The sequence below is a fragment of the Ammospiza caudacuta genome, chromosome 2 (assembly GCF_027887145.1).
Source record: "Ammospiza caudacuta isolate bAmmCau1 chromosome 2, bAmmCau1.pri, whole genome shotgun sequence".
Classification (NCBI taxonomy): Eukaryota; Metazoa; Chordata; class Aves; order Passeriformes; family Passerellidae; genus Ammospiza; species Ammospiza caudacuta.
Genome location: NC_080594.1, coordinates 104,377,712 through 104,392,757, shown reverse-complemented (window position 1 = coordinate 104,392,757; position 15,046 = coordinate 104,377,712). Strand labels below are relative to the sequence as shown.

At 42.8% G+C, this 15,046-nt stretch overlaps 1 protein-coding gene across 1 annotated transcript in view; it reads right to left on the bottom strand.

Moving 5' to 3' along the window:
• Positions 1 to 14,410, bottom strand: part of REPS2 (RALBP1 associated Eps domain containing 2) — a 95,235-nt gene extending 80,825 nt beyond the window's left edge. Inside the window, exon 1 of the mRNA XM_058825525.1 lies at positions 14,195 to 14,410. Within this exon, the coding sequence (XP_058681508.1) occupies positions 14,195 to 14,410 (216 nt within the window). The remainder of the gene's footprint in view (positions 1 to 14,194) is intronic.
• Positions 14,411 to 15,046: the final 636 nt, after the last annotated feature.

Genomic DNA, 15,046 nt, shown 5'->3' with positions numbered 1-15,046 from the left:
GGAACCTGAGCCTAAATACAATTTAGAAAAAAAAAAAAAAGGGAGTGGGGAGGAGTGGGGAAAGGAACAGATATTCTCTCCAGCTCCCAGGCAGATGGCTGTCACAAAGGCTGGAAACACTGCGAGAAAGAAATGGTACAAAAGGAACAGGAATAGTGCTGGAGCACACTGTCTTCAGCTTTATGGGGAGTTAGAGGGAATTTATAGGACAGAGAGCTCCCAAAGCCCTGCAGTGATCAAATGGGGGCGCAGGTGCAGGTGATTCTGCAAAGCACTCTGTGAGCAAGGTGTGCCTGCAAACAGAACTCCTGGCAAGCCCTCAGGGGACAACATTAAACCTCTCAGTGGCTGTGGCCTATTACATAACAGAATATATGAGAATCCATCTCCACCAATGTCCAAGCACTCACATTTTTCTTAATGCCAGAAAACTAAGGAAACCAAGGAAGTGATAGGATTCAGCTCTCGTTTCAAGTAAATCTTCTCAAGTAATGCATTTTAGCCAGGCATACAGTTTAAAAAAAGCCCTATGTAAAGCTGACAAAAAGAACAAGAACGCATCCCTTCCGTTTCTCATCCCTCTATTTATTTATTTCCTGGCAGATGCAGAGAAGTGCTGAAGCAGCAGCTCTCTTGGCTGGTGGAAGCCGCCAGCTGGAAACTCGGGGAACAAAGAGCAGTGCAGGTGGAGCCTTGTGGGAAGAGACGGGGCAGCAGAGAGGGGCACAAAAATAGTGACACAGAGCAGAGAGGGAGACACTCGCCTGCCCCTCCACTCTTCCCCATTCACTACTACAGTGGGTTTTAAATGCTATTTGACAGTAATTTTTAACCTCATGCCCACAACACTCTTTAGAATGACAGAATCATTTAGGTTGGAAAAGACCCTAACTGAGTCCAGCTGTTAATCCAGCACTGCTCCAGAGACAGTGACTTGACCTCCCTGGGCAGCCAACATTGGTCAAGGAGTTGTCTTCGAGCAGCAGAACCAATAAACCCCAACTTTCTCTAGACCCTTGTCTTGAGGTGATATTCCTATAGGGATTGGGCTTATTTCCTTTGGGAATGTTCCTCTCAGCAGCATAATTAATAGGCTTTTCTTTCACCAGATGACTTAAGACTTCCACATAACTCTTAGGTACTCTTCAAAGTCTCTAAATTTAGCTGAAATTTTGCTGAAATAGTTAACACATTCAGAAGTTATTACAGGGCTGAATTAATAGCATCATTGCACAAGCCTCACCTCTTTCGAAAATCAGACCAAAGAAACCTCAGCCCAGGACATAGGAAATTGACAAATTTTAGATTACAGTAAGAAAGGTGAAGTAGAATAAGTAGTAATACCTTTTTTTTTTTTTTTTTTTTTTTTTCTGAAAGCACACAGCTATGTAGGAAATGGCAAAACCTTTCAGAAATATAGGTTTGTGGTTAGTCATACAGTGATAAGAAACAGACCATTAGTTGATAGGTCACTGCTAGCAGGGATAAAATCTTGAATTGAATAAAGAACAGGGTGACATGTTAAGCCAGCCCCTAAGGTGAAACCAGATGAGGGATGCCTTTTCTGCAGCACACACTGCACATTCAGAAACTCAAAGGTGTCTTCAGCCATCTGACCATTTAATGGTTAATGAGACTGATGAGTGTTCACACAAGGATATAAATAGCCTTCACATTCTCCTTGCAACCTTGGTAAATGAGCCACTGCTGCTACAGAGGGGTAAACTGAATATTCTATTGCAAATAAGTACTTCTAGCATTGAGCTTGCAGCAGTTCTAGATAAACCACAAGAAAAGGGGAACTCAACAGAGAGCAAGACTATCATTAAAAGCATTGACAGACAATTCTAACAGAATAGAAACATCAGCAGCAGAGCAAAAGAAACATTTTACATGACATAGTACTGAAAAGCCATTTGAAGTTAAACATTTTTTAGGTGTTAAGTTTGGGAAGAGGTCCACTATGGCAATGTGTATTACCTTATGATTCAAACACACCTTTCCTTGGAACTACACAACTCCATTATGCTCTTTCATTATAAAACTATGGCCCTGGCCACCTTAGAGCAATGGTGAAATGTTTTTGAAATAGCTTAATATTCTTCTACAAAGGAAAATTTCTGTACAATGTTTCCCCTAAAGTGTAACCAGGAAGCAAAGCAGAATTTCAGGTATTTAAAGTTGGCCCAAATAATTTCACTGCTCCAAATGAAGTCTTTATCTGTAGAGTCCCATATGACCCAAGCCATTCAATGAGACAGTGCTGGGAAAACTGCAGAAATGCTTTTCTGGGCCAATGCAAATTTGATCATAGGATGGTCCTACAACTCCCAATTTAGGGCACTAAATATTACCAGGATTCTTCATATGGATGGGAAACAGGAACACAAAGCTAGACAGTACTACTCATCCACTTTCTTAAATGTATTTCACATCTACAGCTCCTGACACATCATTTCCTACAGCTCCTGACACATCATTTCTCTTTCTTTTCATTAAAATGTGAAACACCAATGTTTTGAAACTTAACTTGACCTTACCAGAAGGACTATAAAAGTACTGTGGTGCTCAGCTATTAATTAGATGGTGACTAATATTTGCACTTACATATTGCCAAATAATTTAAACTATATAGTAAGAATAAAAGAAAAAAAAAAAAAAGAAAAAATATTCACAAATGCCTCTTTTACTTCTGCCCTTCTGCAAGTTTCCCTCACTTAAGGTCCATCCTTCAGTACCTGAACAGAAGACCTTCATTCCATTTCCAGAGTAATCTCTTTTGTTGCAGGATTTAAATTCAGTAGTTATACTGAATACAGAGTGCCTTGCTAGGCTTAACTAAAGCTTTACCTCTTGCACACTTCCCCTGCAATCAAACATATGCATAGTAAGTAATGCAATCTAAAAACAGCTAATGAGTATTTCCTATGGAAAAATACTCCTTTGGAGAATATACTCCTCAAGGACAGTCCTGATTTAGACTAGATCAAATAAAAGATATAATTACTATAATACAGCTGTGGGTGGAGGAGGGGGAGGAGAGAGGGAGAAAGAAAATAAGGGACTGATAACTTGATGTAAATAACACTAAGAATTATTTTCCTGCTGACATCAGTACTGCCCAATGCTGCTCTTTCTTTTTCTGCAACATTTGCTCTGGCCAGTGAACCTGGTACCTGTCAGGCTGCGAGGCAGCAGGTGCTACAACATAGTCAACCCCAGGGCTCCCCATCCTGGTTCCTTCCTCTCACAACACTCAAAGTATGTTTTGACAGATATGACTTCACAGATGTATTATTTTAGAGGTACACTGTATCTCCAGAATGATAATATAGTGATGTTTTTAAATAGAAGTCCATGGCTAAGCGAGGGTATTAGCAGGGTACAATACAAATGCAAAAAACCCCACGCATAACTATTTGTTACAGGGGTACATCTCCATCATACGTCAGGCACAGAAAGCTGAGGCTCTCTTCACTCCTAACCCTGGCAGCACCTCGTGAAAAACTCAACCTAAAAACTGGCTAAGATTTTGGTTCCAAAACTGGGGTTGTTTTGGGGAATTTTGAGGGGTTGTTTATTTGTTTTGGGTTTGGTGCTTCTCTTGCTGTTGCCAGGCTTTCCAAGAGATTACCCAAAGACTCTAGGAAGCTTCAGATCTCAGCAGAGTTTTAAACCTTATGTTATCTCTCTTTAAAGGTCACTGGGTTCTAGCCTGTTTCATCTTCCTTCTGCAGCAGATATTTATATTTATAACCTGCTCATCACCATGATACCTAAAGCAGCTAATAAAAACCAGAAACAAGCAGCTTCCTGGACCCTGCCTTTTGTTACTCAACAACAGAGAGCAGCTGTTAACGAAATAATTGGGTTTTATTTATTTTTGCCTCCTGATCTCCTCCCAAAGAGAAGGCCCAATAAACACTGGCCACCAGGATGACTCCTTCAGGCTCCCTCAATCTCTTTCACATCCACTGCTTGCAATGACATTCACTGCTGTCCTGCTTCTACTCATCTCCCTCAGCCTCAGATGAGGTCTTTGTTTATACATTCTTAAAAGGGAAAACTTGTTTCAGCCTATCTACTCTTTATGCTTCCAACCAGCACCATAAGGGATCTCCTTATGTGCACCAGAAGCACAAAAAGCTGCTGGGATGCATGAATTTCACAAGTACCAAACCCAGAAAGGAACCCAGCCAGTAACCCAGACATCAGCCCACCATGACCCACAGAAATGTACTACCTGCTCTGGAATAGGCTTGCTTCTCCTTCTCATGCTTCTTTGAATGGGTATTACCATATATTAGGTCCAAAGGAAAATTTGTTTCCATTAATACCGAAGTCAGAGCTTACAGAAGAGACAGACTGAAGGCAGGGGACATGTCCATGTAGCTAAATAGGAGAACACTTCTAGCAGCTAAAACTATCTAGGTCTTCTACAACCTTCAGCAAGAATAGAGGATAAGCTCATTCTTCAGAGGTTTAAATATTTGTTTCTTGCTTATCAGAATGAGTTATGGACAATGCTGCATGGCAGATCTGACAGCTGGTGTCTCCCTCACCCCAAAAGCAGTGGCAGAAATCATTTAAAGTTGCAAAAACCACTGGAGTTAATATCCAGGAAGCAGCAAACACTGCATGCAAAAGGTGAGAAATCTTCCCCAGCTAGATGGTAGCCACCACATCCAGTCATCTTGAACCAGACTAAATGAAAATACTGCAACATCTTGAATCTTCTCCGGAAAAAAAAAAACCCAAACCAATTCCAATGAATTGGATTCCAATAAACTTTTCAAATTTCTACCAGGAAATGAAATGGGTTCTTTCCAGGTCACCTTAACACAAAGGAACCATAGAGCCCCATGGAAGCTGCTGTTTTGATGTTTCACACCTTTGTGGTTCCTCAGCAGGCGACATCTCTGAGGCACCACAGTCTCCCCTCTCAACAGGCTCTGCCTGGCCACCACCACTTTACCTGTAAGGGCAGAATTAGTGTAAGGAACAGAAAGGAACTAGAGGTGATGCACACGAACAACCTCTTTCCCAAAATTCATGTGTTTAAGGTGTCACAATGCTTCAACATCCAAGCAGTTCAAAACAAAGGGTTTTGATTTAATTCAACAAATTACAAGTTTTTAAACATTTCCAAAGCAACTTCTCGTGCAAACATAATTAAATTTTCCCTAGAAGACAGGAACAAATTCTGGCATTTCCCATAAAAATGCAGTTCTGGGTTTTGTTCTGCTCTCAGACAAAATGAGACTTAACTAATACAGAAGTAAACAGAAATTCTGTGACACACGATGCCTTTTTGCCACAAACAAATTTCTTACAGACATATCTCCCACTCCATCACTTTTTTTTTTTCAAATGAGCTTCTTTCTTCCACAGTTACTGTTATGTGACTTTTGGACTGGCTACCCCAATAAAACCTTGATGTTTCCTGTACCCCTCCTGTTTTATCATATTTGGCATGTTTCCTGAGTTCACTTCCCTACTGCTTACAACTACAGCGGGTCCTTTTAAAGACAATGCAGAAACACACAAAATATTTACTTCTACAGCTGTGCAGTTGTCTTAATCAATAACATGTATTAAACCCCTTCTTTAGTTGACAGTTACGGACTACTTTTATAAGACTGAAGAGTTGTCACAAGTTTTCTTAAGTGAAGGTGTGCCCTTGTTGCTAATTCCATTGCACATGGTGTATGCTGAAGACACTTCCTGCCCTTCCTTGATCTTATATCCCATTTACCTCTAGCTGGAATCAACACATCTTTTGGAAAAGCAGGTTAAATTTTCTCTCTTCCACACCACTAAACAAAACACTAAAATTATCACAATTCCACCCAACATGCTTGCACCTTATGTGCAGAAATGCATCCTTCTGTCAGTGAGAATCTACTTGTTTGTGTCCAAACCAAACATTTGTCCTTGATTCAGCAAAAGAGCACAGGATTTCAAAACAGCAACACTGTCAAACACTACACTGTCTCCTGTGCCTCTGCACAGTATGTCAGCATTTATGGCACATTTCCTACCACAATTTGTATTTGCAATTCTATCTGTACACAGTAAAGGAAAAGCAGCCTATGGCTATTAAAATACACAGATGTTCTTATAAAAAGATAAATACATACAGAATCACACAATTGAGTTTTGGCCTCCCTCCCCTTTTATTCTTATTTTTGGCATTTGGGATCTCAAAGTACTTCACATCTTACTGTTTCACTGCTGTTACTGTTCACAACAAAGTAATTCTGACTCTCTTTGTTAGCCCACAGCAGTCACCCTGTTTTGCAAATGATTAGACACATTGTTTTGTTCCCAATACCATCATCTTGGCTTCCACAGGACATCATTGTGTAAATTATGCCAGAAGTAAATAATGCATGAAATGTGAAATGTTGCCTATGCCAAAGCTGATCTAATGTTCCTCGGTGTGGAAAGAGACTTTAAGAAAAAGAAACGATTAAAAAAAAAGGTACATTCATTTGAAAGGCTCACACCAAAAAACCACTTGAAATTTATAATCATCATAATAAAGTAATGCTACAGATATTTGCTATCAGAAGTAGAATTCAGCTTCACGACTCATATCAGAGTGAGCAAGCAGACACCATGGGCCATGTTCAGACAGGTTGAATTCAAGCTCAGCCAAGTGTTTCCCATTAGCCAACACTAAACCTTCAGTGCCACCAAGGCAGTGGGAATTATGAGGCCCAAATCCAGCACTTTATTATGACTTGGCCCAAAGGAGCATCTCCCCACCACTTCCTGACAGTGAAGGGGACCAACCCAGTCCTGCATGTTCAGACTGGGGGACTACACAGGTGCAGGGCTAAAATACTAGAACCAATATTTGCAGCTTTTTTGGATGGGGGAAAGACTGCAGGGCAGAAAAAAATCCTACAGACATAAAAAGTAAAGCAGAAGAAAACACTGAAGATGTGCTCTGGTAGTCAAGCTATCAAAAGCTACTCAGATCCCCCATTTTTTGCAGTGCTGAACTTGGGGCACTGCTGTAGCTCTGCTCAGCAATGTGTGCTCCTTGTAAAGGCCTGCATGGCCCAAACAGGCACAAGAGATAATTGGAACCACACTGTGTAACCTCAGCGTGGTTCTCAGCAGCCTGCTCCAGACCAGAGTGTGCCAGGGTACAGAGGAGCACCTTCAACACCCCTCTGCAAACGTCCCACCCAGTCTGAAGCAACTGGCAGCACCAGGCGTCTGAACTGCAGTGGTTGCAGGGCAGGTTCATGGGAAAAATAAGCTACTTAAAACATTATTTAAGTCCAAAGAGGTAAGAGCTTAATTTCACACTTATCTAGATAAAGACCTGTCTTGTCAGTTGGTCATCATTAAAACAAGACTCTTATGTTTACAAAAAACAAAATTACTGTAACATTTTGGCTCTTACCACAAAGTAATAATTTAAAATATATTTGCACAACCACATCACCTAATAAACATCTAAATACTTATTTTATAATAAGAATTCATTTAATTATTTAATTAATTATTTTATTATAAGAATTAATTTAATTCTTAATTATAATACAAAATTTGCTCAATTATAATTGTTAATAAGAGACACACCTACTTGTGTGGGTATGTATGACATATGCAAAGTTAAATTTAGCTGAAAACTGGAATTCATTTAAAAATACAATGTCTTCATCTGCTGAAAAACCAAAAGCTACGCATTTCTCATATATACAAAGATTTGGAACTTTATAAACACATTTTGCCTTTCAAACACATTGATAAAGGAAGTAAATATAATTTGCAGTTAATGATTTAGTTGATGATTTCTGGTCGCTATCTCCTACCAGGTCACAGAACTAATGGATCTCATCCCACCACAACTTCCCACCTCGTCATCCTATCTAAAAGGCAGGAATAGAAAATAAAAGTGAAATTTAAAAAAATTATAAACAAAAATAAGTTATTCCCTACAGAGTTCTCAGTTTTATGTAGTGTCACCCAATAATGCTGCTGAATACAATGGATAAAGAAAATATTCCCTCTGTTCAGGAAGAGAAAAGAATTAACCTTTTCTAGTTAATTATCCACTAACTCAGCTGTTAAACTGTTTGACTGTCTCAAAAGTTGAACTAGCACATATGGCTCATTAAAGTTTTATTTTACCATACTGTTGGTATGTTTAGATGTTAATACATCAAAGGATCTTGCTTTACAAATATTATATCAGATGTATTTCTCATATCATAGTATTTTAAATTTAAATAGGTCATTTATCCTGATTCCTTGCTTAAGAAATGTTTGTTCCATCTCTGTAAATTCATTTTTCAGCTCAGCTAAATTCATATTTTCAGACTTTATACTATCCCTCTTTCACAGGGGTTGTTGAGCCAAATTCAGCCACTGAAGTGAATTGTGTTCAACATCTCCTTTGCAAAACAGACTGTGGCAACACCATCAATCTGTGTATAAACATCACAGTACTGACAGCAGAGTGCTGTAGATATACACAAGACTAGAAGAGGTTATACTCAACTCTTTGGTGAACCCCACTGCACCTATGTAAGTACCATGACAAAACCACTTACTGAAATATAAAAATGAAAACCATTCTTCATTGTCCCCACCTAATAGTGCAGCAACCTCTCATGAAAACAGTTAACTCTTTTTCACCCCAGTGGATCTTCTTCCCTCACCCCTTTTGTGTTATTTGAAGTCACTGGACAGCAAAGCATTATTTTCTTGGCATATTCAATAATTAATTGACACTTGGCTGTTATGAGTGTTAATTACTGAAGGCTGCAGGCCCTGACCATCCCACTGGACGTCTGTGACAAGCAGGTCCAAGAGTCTGTTTTACAGTGTGATCTGAAACACACTTGGAAGGAATGGCTTCTACAAATCATGTACTGTGTATGTCAACACTGAGGCACTCAAAACTACTAATCTTGTGTAAGCAGCAACTATGAAGTGATAGTTTACATCATAAAAAATAGTTTCAAGATGTATTAAGATCATCATTTTATATTTTTTTATGGAACACATCAGCAAGATAGCTCCAGGTTAAGTTTTACCCTTTAGTTTGTTACTAGTTAGAAATTTTCTCATTAACAACACCGCTGCAGCTTTTACATCTGGGTTTTTATTTCCCTACTTACATAAACACAGGTTTGCTTGTGATTCTAGAAAGGCAATGACAACTCAGGAGATTGTGGTCAGAAACACTGACGCTGAAATGTCAGTTTCCCTTTCCTCCTCTTGCTGCAGTGCTTACATGGTGATGTACCAGGCTTTTTCCTGACCCAAAGACGTCAGTAGGATGCAACTTCTCTCTAACACCACTTTTTTATGGATCAACTGTTCACTCAGCAAAATCACACAGCCAGCACAAACATAATGCCACAGCTGCAGCAGAGGGAACTTGATTTTTGTAAAGTAACACTGAGTCCAGACTTTCCTCACTCAAACAGCTCACATTGTAGCTGCCACAGCTCTTTTTCCTTTCTGCCTGTTCGAAGCAGACTGTTAGTTCCACCCCAGCTATCATGCAGGTAATAACTTATACTTGGGGAATGAAGAAAAATTTCAGAAAGCCAATCCCTCCTGGCATTTTTCCAAAGAAATATCAACTTAACCACTTTTTTTTTAGCCTATTCACACTTCTGCTTTTTGAACATAATACAGTTAAAGTGTAGATTTGTAGCTATAGAGACAAGGCACAATAAACACAAGTTAACTCACGAAGTCTGTGGAAGACAAGCACGACCGTTTGTCTGTGTTCCCTATTCACAGAGCTGGAAGGAGAGTCCCAGCTAAAAAATGCAGTGCCTGTACAGCTCCAGCATCACACAATTAGTACTTGTCATCCTTGGAGCTCAAAATAACACAGTGTGTTCGTTTGCAGAGGAAAGAATGCGTTTTCTTAAGAAAATTGGATCTCTGTACTGATAGTGCCAAGTCCACCAATAAGATTAGGGTTTATAAAAGTGAGAATTAAAGATACTGTCAGACAACCAAGCGAGAATTAGTAAGTTGGAAACTAATGAAAAGAAATATGCATTTTAGTGTAAATATTGAGTCCAATTCTGCTCCTCAATTTCTTAAGACAAAATATTCAGAGACAATAGTAATGTCAACAGACAGTAAAACTAGCACAAGGTACCTTGCCTTTGCTGATCAGAGGGCAGTGACTCTGTAAAGCATTATTTTATCTGAGATGCCTGCAGACATCAGCCCCCTGTTAGTTGGCAGCCACCACAGGCACACTTGGGGCCCCAGACTCAAGCAGCCGAGGCTGAATGTACTTGCTGGTGGCCAGCTTCAAAACAGGGTCACAAATCAGCTGCCCCCAATAAGACTGGGCAAACCAGATGCTGTCAGCACCTGGCACAGCTGTCAGTGTGGGGTACTGACATCCAGTGCACTCGGGGAGCATAATCCAACAGATCTAACAAGGAATAGACCCAAACCCCCAGAGAGTTTGCCCACATGGCCACACAGACCTGCTTTAGTAATCCACTGATGACCAACAGTGCTTCCTCCCACACCTCTGCCTGCTGTTTCCCCTCATTAGAAGGGTTACTGATACTGATCTACGTAACAAAGCATGATGCAGGATCATAGATTTTTTGTGGGCCCAATGTGTTCAAAACATTTACTTTTTTCAATTTTTTTTTTCTTTGTAGAAATTCAGTTCTTTTCTCCTTTGTTAGGAGCCTAAACCATAGGGAACACCATTTTCAACCTAATCAACACATTTGCATTCATATAAATCCAGCAGATGCTGTTGAATTTCTTCTCATTCTGACAGTCTACATAAGTGCCTGGTGCGTGACCAGTCTGCTCCCTCTCCTTCAACATAAATATTGTAAAATATAAAAACAACCCAGGACAGACCTTTCAGGCAAATAATTGCAAACATTTTGCAGAGTTACTTTAAATGCCCCTGGTAAAAGATCTGCCATAGGTTTTGTTCAAGTCTAAATGCAATCTTAATAGCTCTGCCTTTAACCAAACAATATGTCTAGCCAAAGACTTCCAGTACACTGGGGAGGTATGATTATACCACGCTGCTCTGTCCCTGTCATGCCCTTCTCTGTCCTATGAAGTGTCTGACATTTTTAATTTTAGTGCTAACTGCAACCTTTTTTCCAGAACTGAAATAACTTGCTGAGTTCATTGTTCGATCCTGTCTGTAAGTAAAGCAAAATCAGTACAAGCTCAGCTGAGCCCTACTGCCCAGCAGAATTGCTGCTTTTAATGAGCCTGGGTGTAATGAATCTGTGTTCAATCACTTCATTCTTAGCAAGACCCAGCACTCTCGGGTGCACGCCATCTGCTCCGACTGACCCGGCTGCGCTTGGATTTTTTCCATCTATTCCAGCATTTCCTCTTCTGCCACATGCTCTGGCATTCCCTACCTGCTCTCTGTTACCTAGCCTATTTCATACATGTAACTTCTTGCATTAACCAACTAACCTTTAAAGCAAACCAGAGCCTTGTCTGTTTGCTGTCTGAGAGCACCCACCACTGCTTTTCCCCTAGGAACTGACATCCCAAAGAGCACTACTCCAGCCAGGATGCACCCACTGATTTTTGTCTTAACAGCAAACCCTGCCATTACAGGTAAGGAAGTGGAGGCAGATTTCCTGTGATGCTTGTGAGCATCATCCTGATGAGTAATAAATCTCAATCAAAGAGTATAAGGAAAAGCTCCTTCCTTCTCAAAGATTTATCCCACTTATTTATCCCACAAGTACAACTGAAGACAACAGCTCAGGTTTGAGACTGCCACAGCACTAAATGTCTCTTCTGGAAGCATCCTGATTTGGAAAACCACTCCTCAATGAATGCTTTGAGAATAAAAAGCTGCAAATTGCACATTGCTTACAAAACCATCCATAACTGTCTCTTGCTATACCCATGCAAGGCCAGAGAATTGTGTTAAGTACCTTCTGGACTGTGCTGGCTCTGCTTAGTAGAAATCCAGAATTGGTTTCCAAACCAAATCTCCCCATTTCTGACATGAATAAACTCAGCATGACCATTTCTCAGTCGGTCAGTAGGGATGCTGCCTGTATACAAAGCAGTAAAAGTGACAGATGGGGATTTTAAAAAGCATTTAAAAAGACCAAAAAATGTTCATACTCAAAAATTATTTCAAAGAAAGCATTTTATCTTAACCCAAATGAGCTGTCTTGGCCTAAAATAGGTGTTCCCTGTACTAGCAGAAAATTAATACCAGGAATCTCTGTGTATTGCTCCCCTAACTGATAGAACAGTAGGATTTTTTAATGGGAAAATACTCAATTGCATTTTTGGAATCTAGTAAGGGGAAACATCAGAAAAATATCTCAAATAACATTGTGGGATTTTCCCTATTAAAATATCCCCATTTGCAATTTATTCTTTTTAACTCATTCCATTAATTCATTTTTCCTGGAGTCTCAGTAAATGTAAGAATACCTGACAGGGGTGGGTTCTGAGGACAGGCACACCAGCAGTAGAGCAGAATGCCACTGTGATTAGTGCCCTATAAACATGAGGGGGAGGGAAGGAAGGAAAAAGAAAAACAGACCCAGATCCCGCAGGACTTATTATCTGAATATTCCTGAAGCCAATTACAGGCTTCTTTGCCAGTAATGTTCTCACCACAGCATAAATATACCTGGAAATAATAGTTTAAAAAAATCCTTGAATGTTAAAACCAACCAACCAACAAATCCAAAAACAAAATCCCCAAAACAAAACCAAAATCAATACCTGACCCTTTTCCAGGCTTAAATTGCACATTAGTATCAAAGCAACCCTGAAAACAAACTATGATAATAACAAAATTATAAATTTCACTTAAATGATAGGGTAAGAAACTACATAGCTAAAATATGAGGTTTTTTCCATACTTTGAAAAATTAAGTGGCTATTTAGATAAGCCTTTTTATTTGAAATTAAATGTCCTGTTCTTCCTCTTTGCAAAAAGAGGAAAGAGGAAGAACACTCCTGGTGCTGGATCTGTGCGAAATCTCTACTTTCACTACTCCCTTCACCTGCAAGACCAAGGTCACACTGTGGCTCAATACAAGGCAGTAATATAGTGCTTGGTAAGATTTTTGTTTAACTGAACTGGTAAAGAGCACAAATAGGAAGAAAAATATCCTTGAAACACCACAATTTTCATTCAGAATCCCCTGTGCAATACGAATTTATATAACCCATTTTGAGATGAGCTGCCAGCTACCAGGACAGCAGCAGAGCTCAGTACCTTTGGGCAGTGCCTAGGTACCTGATTTCTATTTCATTGTAACTTTTTCCTGCTTGATCAGTAAAAGCTACTGAAGAACTAAATTCCTGGAAATAAAAGTTAAATTAATAAATAAATAAACAATCAGTAATCTCCTATCTCTGTTCAGAAAGTATGAGGTAACTACAGTGTGTTAGTTAAATTACCAATCCGCAGGTGGAGAGGACCCAAGTCCGGTTCCTCCCTGTTCCTGGAAACTGGCTGGCACAAGCTTTCTGCCACCCCGGACAAGCTTTCCCTCCAAAGGCAGGAGGGCTCTGTGTTGCGGTGTGAAGTCAGGAATAATTCCAATAGCTCTGCCCCATAGCCCCTGTTGGGGACACTTTGGGGCTCTGCTGCTCTTACCAGGGAGAGCCCCGCACTTCGCACCCTCTATTCGCGCTCAAGAACTGACAGAAAACACCGCAACATCATTTTACCCGCGGACTTTTTATCCGCTGAAACAACATTTAGGAAAGAGCCTTCAGTGGTAAATCAGGAATTTAGCACACGGCACGTCCTTTCATACAACTGCTTTTATGACTTTCGGGGTCTTTTTGAGAAAGGCGACGGCACCACCGACCTGACAGGGAGAGCCCGCGGGAGCGCAGCCCGGCACAGGGCGGCACCGAGGGGCACGGCCGGCCCTCAGAACCCCTCGGAGCCGCGGAGCGCTGCCCCGGCACTGCCAGCGCCTGTCGGGAGGAGGCAAGCGGGCACGGAGCAAGCCCAGCACCGCCGCACGGACCGGACCGCCCCGCTCCGCTCTGCCCCGCCGCCGACAGGGCGCCCGCAGCCCCCAGCTTGCCGGCGGAGGCAGCGCCAGCCCCTCTCCCGAAGGGCTGCGGGAGCCGGTCCCGTCCCGCACCTTCCGAACCGCCCGCGCCCCGCAGCTCCGGGGGGAGCCGGACCGGAGAGCCCCGGACCCACCTGGTGCAGCGTGTCCGGGGGCAGCTGCGAGGCCCGGAACAGCTCGCCCACGCTGCTCCCCCCGGCGGCCGCCTCTGGGGGCGGGCAGCACCGCGAGAAGAGCTCGGAGTAGCGCTGCTGCTCGGTCTCGCTCAGGGGCAGCAGCAGACCCCCGGTGCCGGCGGCGGCAGCGGCGGCGGCAGCGGGGCCGGAGCCCCCCGCCGGCCCCTGCTCCATGGCGGGGCGGCGCAGGCAGAGCCGCTCGGGCGGGCAGCGGGTGCCGCGCCGCCGGGGAGCGGGGGGACGAGCGGGGGGACGGCCGGGGGGACGGCCGGGGGGACGGGAGGTGTGGCGGGGCCGGGGGCGGCGCCGCGCTGCGGCGGCGAAGGTGCAGTCCCCGCCCGGTGAGCGCCGCGCCGGCTCCGCAGTGCCCCGGCCGGCCCCGCCTCTGCCCTCCCGCGGCCCCTCCGGCTGCCGCCTGCGCTCCGGGCCTCCCGCTCCTGCCCCGCTGCGGGACCGCCCTCACGGCGCTCAGCAGCGCACGGGCTTCGCCCCAGATCGCACAATCACGGAATGGCTTGCAGTGGAAAGGACCTCAAAGAACGTCTCGTTCCCACCTCCCTGCCATGGGCAGGAACACCTCCCGCTGGACCAGGCTGCCCCATCCAGCGTGGCCTTGGGCGCTGCCAGGGACGGGGCATCCCTCACCAGGAGCGTTCTCAAAGTTCCACCTGCTGCTGAACGTGCCTCGTGGGTAGCACAGAAAAGAAATGGCATCATTCGATACCCTGCAGTGAGTCCTAATCGATTAGCCACGACGGTTCGAGAGAGAAGCATCTCAACGTGTTCCCTCTCTAGTTTTTGCTTTAACGT